The sequence below is a fragment of the Podarcis erhardii genome (assembly GCF_964252035.2).
Source record: "Podarcis erhardii genome assembly, chromosome: 4".
NCBI lineage: Eukaryota > Metazoa > Chordata > Lepidosauria > Squamata > Lacertidae > Podarcis > Podarcis erhardii.
The window spans coordinates 69,594,150-69,612,708 of record NC_138508.1 but is presented as its reverse complement, the minus strand read 5'-3'; the positions used below and the strand labels follow the sequence as shown (position 1 = coordinate 69,612,708).

Here is an 18,559-nt window from a genome sequence, read left to right as displayed (position 1 = left end):
CATAAATTCTATTTAATCTTGCCAGGGTTTTTTAACCTCACACCAAACTATTTTTAGTTGAAAAGAGACAAATCGTATTTCCTCCTCTGCATTCACTTTTATGTAGCTACATTTTAATATATCTGCTACACCGCTGCTTGCACAAACGGGGCCCTAGTGCTGAGAATGAACAGATCCTAGCCATAAGTATCAAGATCATTCTGACTTCATGCCAGTAGTGATGCGATGTTTTAACTAAAAATAAAAGCTAAAAATAGCTGGAGTTTAAATTTACAAAACAGGACTTTTCAGTGCTTGGAGCACTGCCAGTCTTTGAAAGTCTACATGCGGAATTCAATTATTGAACACAAGTATAGCCCAAATGTAATACTGAACTAAAAACGTTCTATTAATTAATGCCAATTAAGGGAGAGGTGGGGACTACAAGGAGCTGCTGATTTTCATCAGTGTTCAAAACAAATCACATGTATTAATTACCAGCTGACAGCTAAGTTTCCATAAAGGGAAACAATAAGATTCCTCGGACAAGAAATGTGTATTTTCTATGGTCCAAATAGATTTTTCTTGGCTTAACTTCACAGAGTTCCAACACCATTTCTCACCAATGGGAGTAGAATTAAATCAGTACTGATATCTTAGCACAGCCTTCACCAATCCGGTGCCATCCAGATGTTTTGGACGACAACTCCAATCAGCTGCAGCCAACACTTGCTGGAGGGCACCAGGTTTATGAAGGCTATCTTAGTAGCATATACTGTACTACTTCCTGTCATACATAAAACTTCATCTTCCCCACCCTTGCATCTCACTATCCAGATTGCTCTGAAAGGGGTACTCACATAGCTTGTGAGGACTTCTGTATCCAGTGCAGCCATTTGAGGCTGTGGTGGTGCAGAGTGCCTTCCATCAGCTTCAGTTGGTGGCCCAGCTACACTCCTACCTGGAAAAGAGTAACCTAACGTCTGCTGTCTACACTCTGTTGACCTCTAGATTGAATGACTGCAACATGCTATATGTAGGATTGCCTTTGAAGATGCCTTGGAAACTGCAGCTGATACAGAATTCAGCTACCAGGCAGCTGACTGGGGCAGGACTGTCTGAGCACATAACACCAATTATGACATGACTGCACTGGCTAACAATTAGTTTTTGTGCTCAGCTCAACATCTGTGGCCCTTTACCGTGTGCTCCCTTGCAAGGGAGGTGTGTAGAGGGGCAACAAAGGAGTCAGTCTTTTCAGTGCACTGTTGTGTTTTCGACATTCCCATCAAGAAGGCATCTAGCCTTACAGATCAGGACTGTCATGATCTCCATGACAACCATGGTGCTATCCAAATACATCAGAGGCCAGACACACTTTTGTCAGTTTTGGAGACCAAGCAGGTTAGATCTATTAAAGACATCAAAGGGAGTAGATGGTACTCAGCCTATTGTCATAGACAGACCATTCCTTGGTGAAGGCTGACATAGTTGTGGTGCAAACGTGGTGAACCTATTGGAGACCTATGAAATTCAAAGGATTCCTGATAAAATCCTGCCAGGGCTCCAGTCCTGTTCCTATCAGGGCTCTAGTCTTGCAGTGGAATGGCAAGAGGCATAACACAATTGATGTGACCTGATCTAAGATGGGCGAGAGCAGTGCTTTTTCCTGGGGGGACGCATACCCCTAAACATTTTGTGAATCTAACGGGAGAAGAAACTTAAAAAAATTAAATTGTTAGTTTCTTCTCTAGCACGGTGAATCATCAGTTCCATTGCTACCCCTGATGGCGGCCTCATTTCCTGTCATGGTGTTTCCTGAGTCTCAGACGGAAGTGAGAGTTTAATGCGTGAAGTAGGAGTTGGAATCTAGCACAGTGATCGGTAAGTTTCGTTGTTACCACCTCTGATGGCAGCTTTATTTCCTTTCCCAGTGATTTTCTTGAGTCAAAATGAGAGCACCCCTAAACATTTTTTTAGAAAAAAAAAACACTGGGTGAGTATATTATTTGAATCTACCATCTAGTGGTGAATAAAGGTTACTACTTCTCCACTGAGTAGCTCCAACAGAGCTGTTCCAAATTGTAAATAGGCTTATTACACCTGGCTAGTGGGGAAGATTAAGTGAGTTGTCAGAAGACTGCTGTGATACTTCTATGAAGCACTTTGAGGATAAAATTTTTCAGATTCATATAGAATTAGAAATTGCAGTTACAACAAATTCTGAGAGGATATCCCAGGTCTTATTGTGTGATGTGTTTGTTATCATGGCCTGAAACACCAAGGGCCCCTGAAAACATGGAGAGTGCTACCTTGCCTGTTCTCCTTGTCCTCTTTGTGGATTTTGATACCATGGACCACAGTATCATATTGGAATGGCATAAAGAGATGGGGACTGGGGACATGGCTTTACTGAAGTTCCACTCCTAGTTGCAGGATTAAGTCCCATGGGTTACAAAAGGTACCGGGGAAATCTCAACAGTATCACAGTTGAGCTGTAGCATGTTCCATTTCGTTAACAATTTTTTCAACACAGTGGAAAGACGTCATCAGGAGATTTGGATTAAGGTGTCATCAGAATGCTGCTATCACTCAGCTTCCTCTGTTGCATCTCAATCAAGGTGTCTGGAGGTGACAATAGGCTGAATAAGAGCCAACAAATTCCATTTTAATCCAGATAGATGGCGGTACTATGTGTGTCTGATGTTTGAAACCTGTCCAGAATAAGGTAGTGCTACCCTGGAAAGATCAACAGGAAATAACTTGTTGGTGATTCCATCACCTTCAGAGGTTCCCACACTCTCTGCCTCCTGATATTTGCCTGGCCCAATTCTGGGGACTGTCAGTAAACACAAGGCTATATATTTTGACTCAGGCATTTGGGAATGTGAAATTCTTGCTTACTTTCTGCATGTAATGTTATCAGTTCATTTCTATTTTAACTGTTTATTATGTTTTGCAAGTTTATTGTTTTAATTGTGATCCTTGGTAAGTAGCAGGCAATTCATATGAAAAATGAATGTTATTCTGCTTCCCCCGGTTCACAAAACAATAATCCTTTAGGGTAGGTAGTAAAAGAGACAATAGACTGCAGCAAAGAAAAGCAGAATTCAGCTCCACTTACCGAGGCATGCCTTTTGAGGTTAAAATTAGACCTCACATTGCTTAATATGCCGACTTGTGAACAAAAAGATAGCTTCTGCCATCACATCTAGTTTGGCTTTAAAAACAAAGATTAATCTATTTTTCTTAGCAATAAAAGATAACCAGGCAGAATTTAAGACTTTATTAAGCACTGCTGTAAAGAAACATGACTCATAATATGGCTGTCATTGAGGCCCGCTTAATACACGACCAGGGTTAAGTAAACAAAGTTTGATCATGACTCTAAGCAGCAGTGTTCAGCTGAACTCAGTTACTGCCTGCACAAAAGGTCTAGCTGGATGAATATTCAAACAAGGCTTTCAACCTCATGATTGTTGGAATTTACTAAAGGAAATTCCTTAGGACCTCAGTAGTTCAGTTCTCCATGTTATCCCTGGAAGAGAAGTGCGAGACCAATGATAACAGAATCCAATTGAAGAAAACCATGGGGAAAGGGAATTGAGCTAGACGAATACTGTCTAAAGAAGTCACCCTTATTGGTTCCTGAAATTCATTTTGATTGTGCAGATAAAATATAACAGATAGAGTTCCACAGGATGTGATGATGGTGTGTGAAAACAGTCAAGATCCAAGAATCCCCAGGCAAGCACCACCAGATGGTGGAGACATCAGGAGCCACCCTGGTGCCCAGGCATCTTCACTTGGTCACAAGTGGCTGACAGGCAGGTGCAAAACACACCTGGCACCTGGCGAATTTTGAACATTGCATCAAACCATGTAAACTTTACCGGGCATCCATAGTATCCTTGCTTCAGAATCCAGCTATTGCAGGACTTCAGATGTACAATTAAACTCTCAGGGAAAATAGCAAGTATACTATTAAAGCCACAAGAGTGAGTGCGTATTTTCAAATGAGATTATGAAGTAGCAGCACAGCTGCTTGGATAAGATCCTTTGGTTTAGAGGAATGCCATCCACATTCAAAACTATCAAATATATCCTTCTTCCAAACAAGATGTTGTAATAAAAAGTTAAGTCTCTGAAAACACACTTAGACAAAAGATGTACCACTAATGAGAATGTGGTTGAAACTGGGCAAAAAGATATATATATGATGAGAGAAAACTCTGTTCATAGTTTAGCCAAGAAATGCCTTCAAAGTGAAATTTAAGAAGTCCTTTGGTGCTTGTTTTTAACCTGCAGGCAAACCAAGTATGGTTATTTCCTCTTGCCTTACATTCTGTAGGCTCCAGTCTTTCTAATGCTTACAATCCCTTTGACATTGATTATGCATCTTCTGAAAAACAGAGGAATAGTTTGGGTAGTATGCCAAACAATCAGTTGTACCTAGGTTCCTATGGGAATCCAGCCCAAAAGTTTATTCTATAAATTAGATATAATATCTCCCATGGGAAGCAAATGACATAACAGAATGAAAAACATTTCCTGTTTGAGGAATATTTTTAGATTGTTCAGAGCGCCAGAGAACAAAAAGAAATATGAGCTGGGTAACTGCTCACCAAAGCAGCTCCAAGCAGGGCTGCAAACACACTCACCATACATTTAAAGCACATGATTTCCACCAAATAATCCTGGGAACCGTACTTTTTAAAAAAATAGAGTGCTGGCAATTGTAGGGGTAAACTACACTTACCAATAATATTTTGGAGAAACAAAGTGTTTTAACTGTCTAGATTCTAACTAGTGAAATGTTGCAAGTGTGCCATTTTGTTTTGTTTAAAAGATAACGCATGATACAATACAAATCCTAAGTGTAAGTAGTAAGAACAAACTAATAACTAAAACTAAGGAGTCAAATTACCTTGGCATTAGCAAAGTAGTACTGGAACCACCACAACATTCAAGTAGCACTTGACAGGGGCCTAGTTTAAGTACCACTGGCACAGTAAGGGGAGAAGTATCAGAGGGGAGAAGTATAACTATACTTTGCCCATTAAGGTGAAAGGTTTTTGTTTATATTTCAGTGCATCCAGCTAGGCTGTGTTCTGCTTTCCCAAACTATTACTTCCAAGCCAAACTTGAAAACAAAATAGTCTTCAGTCAATGGATCACCTACTGTGTAAGAGGAATTAACAATAAATGTTTCTAGCGGTTCCTGAACCAGATATTAAGAAATTCAGGGTTGCTTGCCAGATGGCAAACTTAGGAGCTTTCAGTTTAAATAGCAGAACAACCATCGGCTATCTTTATGTGAACACTTAATCACATTGGCAGATAATATTGTAATCCTCCTTGGGCCATGTACAACACAAGCATGCAAGATGTATCTGTAAGACAAGGACAATCCACTTGAAAACTGAACATATCTTATTGCTGGCTCTTTCAAGAGTCTATTTACAGAATCATAACCAAGAAAAGGAGTGTGTATGCAAAAGAACAGGTGCTGCTTTTGGAGGATAGCTCAAGTCTTTCTTGAAGGACAATAGCACACAATCTAGGTCACATGTAGTGTAGGCATGAAACCTTGCTTGCATTTCTCTCACCACCTTTTCCAGAAAGATCGTTCAGGTTCACTCCAATACATCCTAACTGGGGCTGATGGGAATTGTAGTCCAAAACACCTTGAGGGGGTTGGGTTGGCAAATGCAGCATTAAAAGGGTAGCCCCACAGGGTCGTAAATGAACTACCCTGAGCAGGAAGTTTGCTGTATTATTTTGCTCCATGGGTTTTACCTTCCATTTTGCTCTTGCTTTCAATAGTAATCCCTGTGTTTATGAATACTTGTAGTTTCTATTTTGTTAATGTTGAAAATCAATTAAAAATATATTTTAAAAGTGGTTCTGGGGCTCTATCAGTTTTGTTATCCAACAAATACCTCTGTTTAGAAGGGCATGAAGGCGGTGCATGAAAGCCCCATTCCCAGTATCCACATGCCCACAGGAGACTCTCACAAACTGAGTACAAAAGTTTGAAATGGCCTCGAAATTGCATCTAACTGATCCAGAATCCAATGTTATCAAGGGTCCAAATCCAACACTTCTAAGCACATTCATTCAAACACTCTTAGAAGCCCCATTCTTCTGCTCAACATGGAAAAGTCAAGGTAGCACATGCTGGATAGGGATGTTTGAGGCTGAAGCAGTGCACATGCAGGACAAGAACTTTGGAGACAGGATATAAACTCTATACCCTCTGCACACTTACTCTACCCACATATTGCCTGAACACCCAAAACAGGGCCTGAGGTATCTTCCTATCAGGTTCACAATAATTTCCTTTGTGGGTTCCCCATGGATTCTGCAATGTACACAATGTACAACTGTCATGACTCCAAGAGATGCAGAAAAAGTTGCTCTGCAGTATCACCCTTCTAATCATTATGAGGAACTTGTTTTGAAATCTGAGGACCATAAAAGCCTTTTGTGTAGATAGCTGGTCATAAAAATAACTTGCGAATAGGAACAGGTAAGGGTAGGGGTAGAATACCACAGGTAAGGAGACAATAATCAAGCAAAATTCTATCCATATTTTTCACCCTCAAATCGTTTTCCACAGAAGTATGAATCCACTCCAGAGATTGACAGTCAATAGATAAAGTCTGTGTTTTAATTTTACAGCAGTACTCCTCACAATCTGCTTGTTCTTCAGCAATTGCTCAAAAAAGATTTTGAGCCTCGCCTGCCTTTCATCCAGCCAATGCTAGTTAATGAAAAGCAGAAAAACTGTCCTGAGAATACACATCTTGACAACTCAAAAACAATCTGTGGTCTATAGAAGGAGCAGGAGTTTCTAATGGCACACCTAAGGAAGACTGAAAACTTCATTTGAGGGATTTTTAGCTGGTCTGTTTCATATCATCCAAAGTGCCTATAAAATAGATGTGCAAGTAAACTTCTAGTAAATATCCTAAGGAAATCATGTTCTGCTCCAACTTAAGGGTATAACCAACACTATCTTACAGATGTTACTAGTCTGCAACTCCCATCAGTTCCAGACAGCATGGCCAATTATCATGGATGGTGACAGTTGTAGCCTGCAACATCTGGGAGGCAGTAAGTTGGCTAACCCCAAAATAATAAGTCCAAATACTGTTGAGAAGATATTAAGGATTTCACCTTACCCACAGGTAAGTTTGCCTTTTTTATTTATTACATTTATATTACACATTTCCTCCAAGGAGCTCATGGTGGCATCCATGGTTCTCTTCCTCCCCATTTTATCATCACAAAAACCCTGTGAGGTAGTTTAGGCTGAGAGACAGCGACTGGCCCAAGGTTACCCAGTAAGTTTCATGGCTGAGCAGGAATTTAGCCCAGGTCCTAGTTCAACCACTACATCCTTTTCCTAAATACCCACCTCCCCCCCCCCAAAAAAAAAAAATCCAAAGAAATTAAAAATCTTGCTGGCTTCATATCTTGTCCAGCCAAGAAGGCTTGTAGTAGGTGTGTAGAGGAATCACTTTTACAGTGTGCTGACTGAGACAAGGTTTGTTCTGTATACAATGTTTACCATGTTTGTGGGGTCCTGAGAAGGGTTAAGCTTTAAATGTGAAGCACCCATTTCTGGCTGGCAGTTAGCTGATACTTAGTTTTGTAAGAGGTATGGGAGAAGCTGGGTTCTTTTTATGCAGAGGAAGAAGAGTGTAAAATTCTGGTTGGCTCGATGGATAGAAATTCTTGGTCACCCATTGGACAGAAAAAGTGGTTTGATGAGGAGAAAAAAATCTGTGCCACTCAAAGCTTATTTGTCAAAGTGTAGGCATAATAGGTCAGTTCCACCAATGTGTGTGGGTGTGACTGTCTGGGACTGCTGACCAGATGAAGAATCTGGAAGGGTAGGCTGAAAGCAGAAGGCAAGGCAATGGTGGTAGTAAAGTAGGAATTCCTCCGCACACTTGAGTGAATCACCAGTAGTAAAAAGGAGAGGAAATTTTCTGCAAGTGGCAACTTGGTTTTGATGCATTAGCAAACTGTCAGCTGCTCTGGTGGACAAATTCCAGTTTCAGCAACCACCACGTTTAGACAGCAACACTCTTCATTGACCTTCGATCAGAATTATGCATGCAGCTAGCATCAGAAGTTCATGCACGACTACATCTCTGAAGTTCATCAGTAACAATGCATAGCATGCTTGGAAGCAGGTGGCTAGATTGTTAAGATCACAGACAACTGTAAGATTTGAAATACAGATCTGTTACAGCATTCATGCTTAAAGTCCTAACAAGCAGTCTGCATCCATCAGGGAAAGAAGCAGGGCAAGGGGGTGCAGCCATCTCCTGTGCCAGGATTTTACATCAATTACCAAGAAACCATCTTCTTGTTGTTGTTTAGTCGTTTAGTCGTGTCCGACTCTTTGTGACCCCATGGACCAGAGCACGTCAGGCACTTCTGTCTTCCACTGCCTCCCGCAGTTTGGTCAGACTCATGTTTGTAGCTTCGAAGACACTATCCAACCATCTCGTCCTCTGTCGTCCCCTTCTCCTTGTGCCCTCCATCTTTCCCAACATCAGGGTCTTTTCCAGGGAGTCTTCTCTTCTCATGAGGTGGCCAAAGTATTGGAGCCTTAGCTTCACGATCTGTCCTTCCAGTGAGCACTCCGGGCTGATTTCCTTCCGAATGGATAGGTTTGATCTTCTTCCATGGGACTCTCAAGAGTCTCCTCCAGCACCATAATTCAAAAGCATCAATTCTTCTACGATCAGCCTTCTTTATGGTCCAGCTCTCACTTCCATCACTACTGGGAAAACCATAGCTTTTACTATACAGACCTTTGTTGGCAAGGTGATGTCTCTACTTTTTAAGATGCTGTCTAGGTTGGTCATTGCTTTCCTCCCAAGAAGCAGGCATCTCTTAATTTCGTGGCTGCTGTCACCATCTGCAGTAATCATGGAGCCCAAGAAAGTAAAATCTCTCACTGCCTCCATTTCTTCTCCTTCTATTTGCCAGGAGGTGATGGGACCAGTGGCCATGATCTTCGTTTTTTTGATGTTGAGCTTCAGACTATATTTTGAGCTCTCCTCTTTCACCCTCAATAAAAGGTTCTTTAATTCCTCCTCACTTTCTGCCATCAAGGTTGTGTCATCTGCATATCTGAGGTTGTTGATATTTCTTCCGGCGATCTTAATTCCGGCTAGGGATTCATCCAGCCCAGCCTTTCGCATGATGAATTCTGCATATAAGTTAAATAACCAGGGAGACAATATACAGCCTTGTCGTACTCCTTTCCCACTTTTGAACCAATCAGTTGTTCCATATCCAGTTCTTACTGTAGCTTCTTGTCCCACATAGAGATTTCTCAGGAGACAGATGAGGTGATCAGGCACTCCCAATTCTTTAAGAAGTTGCCATAGTTTGCTGTGGTCGACACAGTCAAAGGCTTTTGCATAGTCAATGAAGCAGAAGTAGATGTCTTTCTGGAACTCTCTAGCTTTCTCCATAATCCAGCGCATGTTTGCAATTTGGTCTCTGGTTCCTCTGCCTCTTCTAAATCCAGCTTGCACTTCTGGGAGTTCTCGGTCCACATACTGCTTGAGCCTTCCTTGTAGAATTTTCAGCATAACCTTGCTAGCGTGTGAAATGAGTGCAATTGTGCGGTAGTTGGAGCATTCTTTAGCACTGCCCTTCTTTGGGATTGGGATGTAGACTGATCTTCTCCAATCCTCTGGCCACTGCTGAGTTTTCCAAACTTGCTGGCATACTGAGTGTAGCACCTTAACAGCATCATCTTTTAAAATTTTAAATAGTTCAGCTGGAATACCATCACTTCCACTGGCCTTGTTATTTGCAGTGCTTTCTAAGGCCCATTTGACTTCACTCTCCAGGATGTCTGGCTCAAGGTCAGCAACCCCACTACCTGGGGTGTACTAGACATCCATATCTTTCTGGTATAATTCCTCTGTGTATTCTTGCCACCTCTTCTTGATGTCTTCTGCTTCTGTTAGGTCCTTACCACTTTTGTCCTTTATTATGGCAATCTTTGAATGAAATGTTCCTTTCATATCTCCAGTTTTCTTGAACAGATCTCTGGTTCTTCCCATTCTGTTGTTTTCCTCTATTTCTTTGCATTGCTCATTTAAGAAGGCCTTCTTATCTCTCCTTGCTATTTTTGGGAAATCTGCATTCAATTTCCTGTATCTTTCTCTATGTCCCTCGCATTTTGCTTGCCTTCTCTCCCCCGCTATTTGTAAAGCCTCATTGGACAGCCACTTTGCCTTCTTGCATTTCCTTTTCATTGGGATGGTTTTCATTGCTGCCTCCTGTATAATGTTGCAAGCCTCCATCCATAGTTCTTCAGGCACTCTGTCCAGCAAATCTAAATCCTTAAACCTGCTTCTCACTTCCACTGTGCATTCATAAGGGATTTGATTTAGATTGTATCTTACCGGCCCAGTGGTTTTTCCTACTTTCTTCAGTTTAAGCTTGAATTTTGCTATAAGAAGCTGATGATCTGAGCCACAGTCAGCTCCAGGTCTTGTTTTTGCTGACTGTATTGAGCTTCTCCATCTTTGGCTGTAGAGAATATAATCAATCTGATTTTGATGCTGCCCATCTGGTGATGTCCACGTGTAGGGTCGTCTCTTGTGTTGTTGGAAGAGCATGTTTGTGATGACCAGCTTGTTCTCTTGACAGAACTCTATTAGCCTTTGCCCTGCTTCATTTTGCTCTCCAAGGCCAAACTTGCCAGTTGTTCCTTTTATCTCTTGATTCCCTACTTTAGCATTCCAATCCCCTATAATGAGAAGAATATCCTTCTTTGGTGTCACTTCTATAAGGTGTTGTGAGTCTTTGTAGAATTGGTCAGTTTCAGTTTCTTCAGCACCAGTAGTTGGTGCATAAACTTGGATTACTGTTATGTTAAAAGGTCTGCCTTGGATTCATATCGAGATCATTCTATCATTTTTGAGATTGCATCCCAGTACAGCTTTTGCCACTCTTTTGTTGACTATGAGGGCCACTCCGTTTCTTGCCCACAGTAGTAGATATGATGGTCATCTGAACTGAATTTGCCCATTCCCATCCATTTTAGTTCACTGATGCCCAGGATGTCAATATTTATTCTTGCCATCTCATTTTTGACCACATCCAACTTACCCAGGTTCATGGTTCTTACATTCCAGGTTCCTACGCAATATTTTTCTTTACAGCATTGGACTTTCCTTTCGCTTCCAGGCATATCCGCAACTGAGCGACCTTTCTGCTTTGGCCCAGCCGCTTCATCAGCTCTGGATCTACTTGTACTTGTCCTCTGCTCTTCCCCAGTAGCATGTTGGACGCCTTCCGACCTGAGGGGGTCATCTGCCAGTGTCATAACTTTTATATGCCTGTTGTCTTTGTCCATGGAGTTTTCTTGGCAGGGATACTGGAGTGGCTTGCCGGTTCCTCCTCCAGGTGGATCATGTTTGGTCAAAACTCTCCACTATGACCTGTTCATCTTGGGTGCCCTGCTCGGCATAGTTCATAGCTTCTCTGAGTTCTTCAAGCCCCTTCGCCACGGCAAGGCAGTGATGCATGAAGGGGAGAAACCATCTAAAGTATCATATATTTAATGTTCTAAACTGTAAGGCTGTGCAGTCTGTAAATGCATGTAGGATCTCCATTTTTCTGTCTTGTCTTAGAATAATTACAATCAATAATTTCACATTTAAACCCAATTGCCTTTGCCAATATCTCATTGTGTGTTCCTGCTACTGAAACTGTGCTGCGCCTATAAAATTTGATTGCTGCCTAATAAAAAATCTGACATGTGGATTAGAGAAGACAAACATCTACTAGTTTCTCTACTCGTGAATAAAAGATTCAGACCCTTTTGTATTGCCTATATAGCTACAAAACTTCCAATATGGTTTTGAAGCACCTAAATTCCACCCTCTTTGGGTCAGAGCTGATAACCAACCATCTCTTGCACATAAAAAATAAAAACCTGCTTGGTTGCTAATGTGGCAACAACTAAGTCATGGGAGCTACAACTTCCTTTCTATGAACTGCAAGTTGACAGAAGAGGAGCGGCAATATTGCATGATTTTACAACTCCAATATTATACAACTCATCTGAAAAGACCAGTCATATGAGCAGCTCTTTGCAAAAGAAAAAAGGAGGCAGTGGTAGCTGATCACCTGTTCAGACTTGGTTCTGAAGTACTACTGATCAAGGCACTAACTAAGGCCATTTCCAGATGACCTGTTTAATGGGCATTCATCCTTATTTGTTTGTGAGGAAATTCAATGACATTGTGTAAAGAAAGTGTTATCCCACACTTTCCAGTGCATCTTACTGTCACTGGTCTTGTCATAAAAAGTATGATTATTGGGGAAGCTGGTTTGTTTTGCAAGAGCTTCAAATAAGCTTTGACTGTGTGACAATAATCTGCCAGGATGTGACAATGTTGAAGCATCCTAAAAGTAGACAAATGTTTTATTTTTCTGCTTTGCAAAGATTCTTCACTTACTACTGAATCTTACAGTATGTGCCTGCAAAATAACTTACTTAAGAAAGCTACATCTAAACAGCTCACTTAAGAATGCTACACTGATGGTTCAGTCAGTAGAGCATGAGAGCCTTAACCTCAGGGTTGTGGATTCGAGCCCCACATTGGGCAAAATGTTCCTGCATTGCAGTGGGTTGGACTAGATGACCCTCGTGGTCCCTTCCCACTCTACAATTCTATGATTCAAAAACCCAAGGAAGGCTGCTTATGGCTGCAATGTGTATGCAATTGCTTCATCCCCCATCACTGTACAGGCCAACAGGCCAACTAAAAACTGGATCTATCACAGGCTAATGGGGTCATGTGAACATATTCCGAGTCTCTCCAATTTTAGCAGCGCTTACTTACATTCAAGTAATTCTAGTAACTGTACTGCATGCAAAGCTAGCCATTTTTGCCTGGGAATGCTAGGTCTGCAGAGCTATTTCAATACCTGTATATATTTGTATACATCACAGCAGTGTTTGTGTCTGTTTCCTAAATCTCTGAATAAAATACAGTAACTTATCAACCTCATTGTGTTTGACTGAGTGTTACTTTTACTTTTGCAACTATTTTTCATCCATATATAGTCAAAATTAGTTGGGAGGGATATTTGCACTCTTTCCACCCAGAAGAGGTGGGTTAGTTCATATGCACCCAAGAATTCTAAATGAACCTCTGCATACTTGTCAACATGACAGAGTACACCACAGCTTCCTCAGTACGTAATAATATTGTACTACCACGTAGTTTACAAAAATGGCCTGAGTGAATACAGCAGAAATAATTAATCCTACCAGGGTCATGCATGCTTACAGTTAATCATTTGCGAGGAAAGTTTTATGTACGCATTACAACTATATATGGAATAAACCAAGGGTATAGCAATTGACCCTACAAACAGACAGCTTACTTTTCAATGTGAGCTTAAATAATTCTCTTCAGTTGGAACATATGAGGGGGTAACAAAAAAAAAAAACCTCTTTATGCTTTTTGAGGAGTTGTATCCAGCCACAGAAACTATGTTTGATTATATCCTCTCATTTATCCTTTGGTTCCCATAAGGCAGAAATATAGGTTTAGAAATGCATAAGAAACAAAGTTACAATCCTTAGCCCAAATGTAGAAGCGCTTTTACCTATCTACATGGCTCAAAAAATGCAGTGCCTTTGAATATAATTGGACCCCAGCAATGTACCATCCAAGGTATATCCCACACATTTTAACAATTGTTTGGGAGGGGTTACACTCAAGGGGCTGTCGTTTACCATCTAGCAAGGTGACGGACATGGAGGGGGGCCATGTGCCATATTAAATCACTTCTTTTTCAGTCAATTACCCTGTAAGTTAGCACACCTGCTTCAGTTGCTCTGATACATATTACAGTTCCCAATTGATATAGATAGGATTTGTCCTCAGCCAACAGCCATAGTTAACTACATGCGGAGCACTGTGAAAGCACAGCTCTATATAGCGTTCAGAACAGCCTCATCTCCAGATCTTTTGCCAAGAGCCAAAACATTCTCATTAATGGAAGTCCAACCCATGCACCTAATGTTACAATTATAATTCATATAGAACAACCTAGAGTAGACATATAGAAACTCAAACAATAATTGGGAAAGGAATCATGAGTTCAAAGTTTTCCACTACTTGAACTGATGTGTTCAGCACCAGGAAATTCTACATGTCCTAAGCACATTTTACAAACAGTGTTACATGGACTACTTGCCCTTCACAAGACTGAAGAACATATCCAAATTATTCCCTTTTCTGTCTTTCCCATCCTCAGAGAAACCAGCCTACTACTGCTTATTGTTCTCTCACTCAGTGAGAACAGCACACAAGTTAAATAAAGAATAATGCTTGTAACACAATTCCAACAGATGCACATTTTGCTTTGCATGTGTTGTCTATTCCTACTCTCTACCCGCAGCACATCATAATATAAATGATATTAACTAACCAAACGTAGCCAAGTATTGATGCAGATGACAATCAGTGAAGATGGTTGTCTATCAGTAACTTCAACTACATGGTTATAAAAACACCCATTTTTGAAAACTGCCCTGTCACCTTTATGCCTCTTCAGACAGCAACCAATTCACACTTGAGTCTGTCTGAACAGGTTTGCAGCAAGTCATACATAAGGGATTCAGATGGGCTATCTGCCCTTAGACAACTATAACAGTGCTATATGCACATTGTATGCTTGGTGAGATGGAATGGCGTGAAGATTTTTTTAATGTTCAAGCTTCTATAATTCAACTTTAATTATGAGCAACTGGCAGAGAACACATCCACTCTCTAAGTCATTGAAACATGTAACACAACCTAATGACCGGGGGGTGGGGGGGATAGTGGAACTAGCCACAATACAGGCAACACATTGTTCCCAAATACTGTACTGACATATACACCACAGAAGTACTTAACACCACATGTCTTTACCCATGGAAATATAAGCAAGGCTTACTAGGATCCTACCCAGTATCGTGGATTGGTCTCGTGGAATGTGCAAATCTTCCGTATTAAAAAAATGAATGCTACCAAGCATGTTCTGAGCATCTTCCCCTCTTCAGTACAACCACTCCTGTATATAAATAGGGTTAGGAATCAAGCCACAGGGGAACATCCAGACATGCTACAACCCCAGAATCTGTCGTTGTAAAATATTAAATATAGAAACCTAAGACAAAGCACTTAAAGAAGACAGAAGGGAAAAGGGAAAGGTCTATACTTGGGGCTGATACATAGGTTAACTTGGTGCAAGTAAGACATGCCTTAATGCAGTGGTCCCCAATTAGCAAAGTACTGCAAACCACCTATTTTCAAAAGCCAGGCTATGGAACCCCTAGTTTTGATATCTCTAGGGTAGTTTTTTTGTTACGTGAATGGTGACACAGATCCCCTGGGGTCCAGAGCCACCAACTGGGAACCACTGCCTTTCAGTGCTTTCCCAGACATCGTGGTGAGTTCATGGAAGAGAAAATCGGAAGCAGAAATTTCCCAATTCACAGTTCTTCAGCCCCCAGTACTGTCCATGCCTGCCATTCCATAATCAGAGACATGAAGTGTAAGAAAAAGTAGTTAACTTGCAAAGAGAGGGCCTGTGGCCCCCGCAAACATAGCAGTCAACTCCTGGGGGTGGAGGTTCCTTTGTCACCCTCATTGATATATTTGAGGGGTCTGCCCCCCCCAAATGAGTGGGCATTGCCATTCAAATGGTGTGCGTACGCGATGTCTTGTGATCAATCATGTGGGGTGGGGCTTACCTGGACCCCCAATATTTCATTCGAGTTGGCACCCCTGCCCCGAAGCCACCACCCTGTGACCTGGACCCCCACCTTCTGTACTTAATTCAGTGGTGGGGGCAGCCCCAGGGCTGCCTACTTGAATAAAATATGGGGGGCAGGTAAGCCCCACCCTGTGCAATCGGTCACCTGATGCGGCACAAGCACACTATTTGACTGGCCTATCAACTTTAGGATGCGGGTGGCGCTGTGGGTTAAACCACAGAGCCGAGGACTCGCTGATCAGAAGGTTGGCGGTTCGAATCCCCGCAATGGGGTGAGCTCCCGATGCTCGGTCCCTGCTCCTGCCAACCTAGCAGTTCAAAAGCACGTCAGAGTGCAAGTAGATAAACAGGTACCACTCTGGTGGGAAGGTAAACGGCGTTTCCGTGCCCTGCTCTGGTTCGCCAGAAGCGGCTTGGTCACAGAAGCGGCTTGGTCACAGTGGCGTAGCGTGGGGGTGCAGGGGGGGCGGTCGCACCGGGCGCAACATCTGGGGGTTAGGGTTAGGGGGCGCGAATCCACGGGTTAGGGGGTGCAAATTACTTGCCTTGCCCCGGGTGCTGACAACCCATGCTACGCCACTGCTTGGTCATGCTGGCCACATGACCCTGAAGCTGTACGCCGGCTCCCTTGGCCAATAAAGCGAGATGAGCGCCGCAACCCCAGAATCGTCCATGACTGGACCTAATGGTCAGGGGTCCCTTTACCTTTACCTATCAACTTTGGGAGGGGGCGCACGCCCTCAAATATTTTATTGGGGGGACCTCTGCCCCTAGGAGTTGGCTCCTATGGGCAGCCCAGACCCAGACCTTGACCACAGGCCTGGCGACTGAATAGGGAAGCTGCGGACCAAGTACAGCAAAGCCCAGTTGTCTACCTCGGATTTCCACACGACGTAGGCGGACGCATGGCTGCTGGGCAGCTGCTGGCCTTTCCTCTGCTGGAGCCACTTTCGGGGAGAGAAGAAGATGCTGTTGGCGCCGCCGCCGCCGCCGCCGGGGGCGCTGCCGAGCGCCGAAGCGGACGGCGCGCGCGCCAGGAAGGGCAGCTCCCACGCGGTGTGCCTCTTGCCTCGAGGGCTCTCGTAGTCGAAGTGGAAGCTGCCCGACGGCGACTTGTCGAGCGGGGTGCTGGGCGTCGAGAGCGACGGCGGCGGCGGCGGAGTCGGCGGAGCGGCCGGGCGCAGCAGAGCGCGCGAAGAGAAGGCCGCCAAGCACTCGGTCGAAGGGCTGCCCGCCGCCGCCGCCCTGGCCCGGGGCGCGCGGAGCGAGCCGTCGGCCGCCTCTTCCCCGCGGCCAATGACGGCCGGGTCCAGGCTGCGGGTCTGGCGGAGCCTCCGCTTGGAGAGGCTCTTGGGCGGGAAGGAGGGCGAGGCGCCGGGCGCCGGCGAGGACGAGCAGGAGAAGACGCTGTTGAGGAGGCTGTGCGCCGACATCCCGGCGGCGAGGCGGGAGGACTCCCCTCAGCCCCAGGCGCCTCAAGGAGCTGCTGCTGCCGCCGCCGCCACCCTCTCCTCCTCCTCCTGGCCGCCGCGAGGGGCTGCTCCTCGCATGCTCGCTCTCAGGCGGCGGGAGAAGAGTTCGCGAGAGAGGAGGGAGGGGAGACGCCGCCGCTGCTTTTTATTCCGGCGCTGCTGCTATGGAGCCGGCGGGAGCTCACCCTTCCCTCCCTCAGGCACCTCGCCGGCCCCAGAGGCGGCGGCTGCTGCTACTGCTGTCGCCTCAACAGGCGGCTCGCGCGCTTCCCTCCTCGCCCGTGTGGCTTCGGTGGCCGCGTGCTTGTCCTCCTGGCCCCGCTCCCGCCAAGTGAACTCCGCGGTTAGAGCCTAATTTGGCTTCGCCCTCCTCGCTCCTTCTCTCTCTCTCCCCGCCGGCCCGGCCGGGGCCCCCACCTGAAAGGGAGGCTTGGCTCTCTCCGCACAGGCTCCACAAGCAGCCGCGCTCTGAGGCTGACCAGCCCCGCGCGTTGCCTTGCCCGCCTTCCCCGTTGCGCAATGGGCGCCGCTGCTTGGAATCTTTTGTCAGGTCGCTGTCCCACAGCTATTGGATTTCACAGCACGGGCTTGATCCGAAGGAGGAGTGCGTTGCAGGTGGCTGTTTTTACCTGCCCTCCTACTCCGCCCCCTTTTGCGTCTCCTCGGTGGTTTTTTTATATATTGTAGAAGAAACGGGACGGTTCTTCTTCTTATGAGAACTGGAACCTGGGAGTTGCCCTGGTCTAAATGTGAATAAAGGAGGAGATGGCATTTGCAAATGCTCTCCATCCCTCTTTCCATTCTAGTCGTTACCTGGCATCGTGTGACCGGTATACCTAAAAGTGAGAAGTGGGGAAAGAATTCCTACTAGTCTAGAAGTGAAACCAACCTCACAAGTTCTCCCCGATCTTGGGATGCTTGCAGGGGGCTTAATTTCCAAACAGTTCATTTACAACAGGGTTTTGTTTTGTTGCTTATCTGATCTTCCGTAGAAAGGGTAAATACAGATTAAACGGGGCCCAAAAATAGCAATTTGGTATTTTGATGCCAACAACATTGTATGGATTCTGGTTTTTAAAAAACAAAATGCATGCAAGCACTGGAAGCAGTGATCTAGAAGCGCTCTTATTCACAGCTGTAAGAAAAGTACTTCCTACATAGTTAGAAACATCTTTGTCTATTTCAGGTGTTTAGAAGCTAAGCCCTAACACCCAAAATAGGTTCATGACCAAAGTTGGTGAGTTGCACTTCAAACAGTGTTAGAAACTGAGAGATGA

General features: G+C 44.0%; 1 protein-coding gene across 4 annotated transcripts in view; it reads right to left on the bottom strand.

The window, feature by feature from the left end:
- The window catches only part of ARHGAP6 (Rho GTPase activating protein 6), a 197,411-nt gene extending 179,788 nt beyond the window's left edge, over positions 1-17,623 (bottom strand). For 2 of the 4 annotated variants that reach the window (XM_081858669.1, XM_081858670.1), the window contains exon 1: positions 16,686-16,808. Coding sequence is in view for 2 of the 4 variants with exons in the window: in XM_081858675.1 (XP_081714801.1) it covers positions 16,686-17,243 (558 nt within the window). In the remaining 2 variants the exon portion in view is untranslated. Of the gene's footprint in view, positions 1-839; positions 1,041-16,685 lie in introns of those variants that run through there. The other 2 variants (XM_081858675.1, XM_081858673.1) reach the window with 2 other exon arrangements.
- Positions 17,624-18,559: the final 936 nt, after the last annotated feature.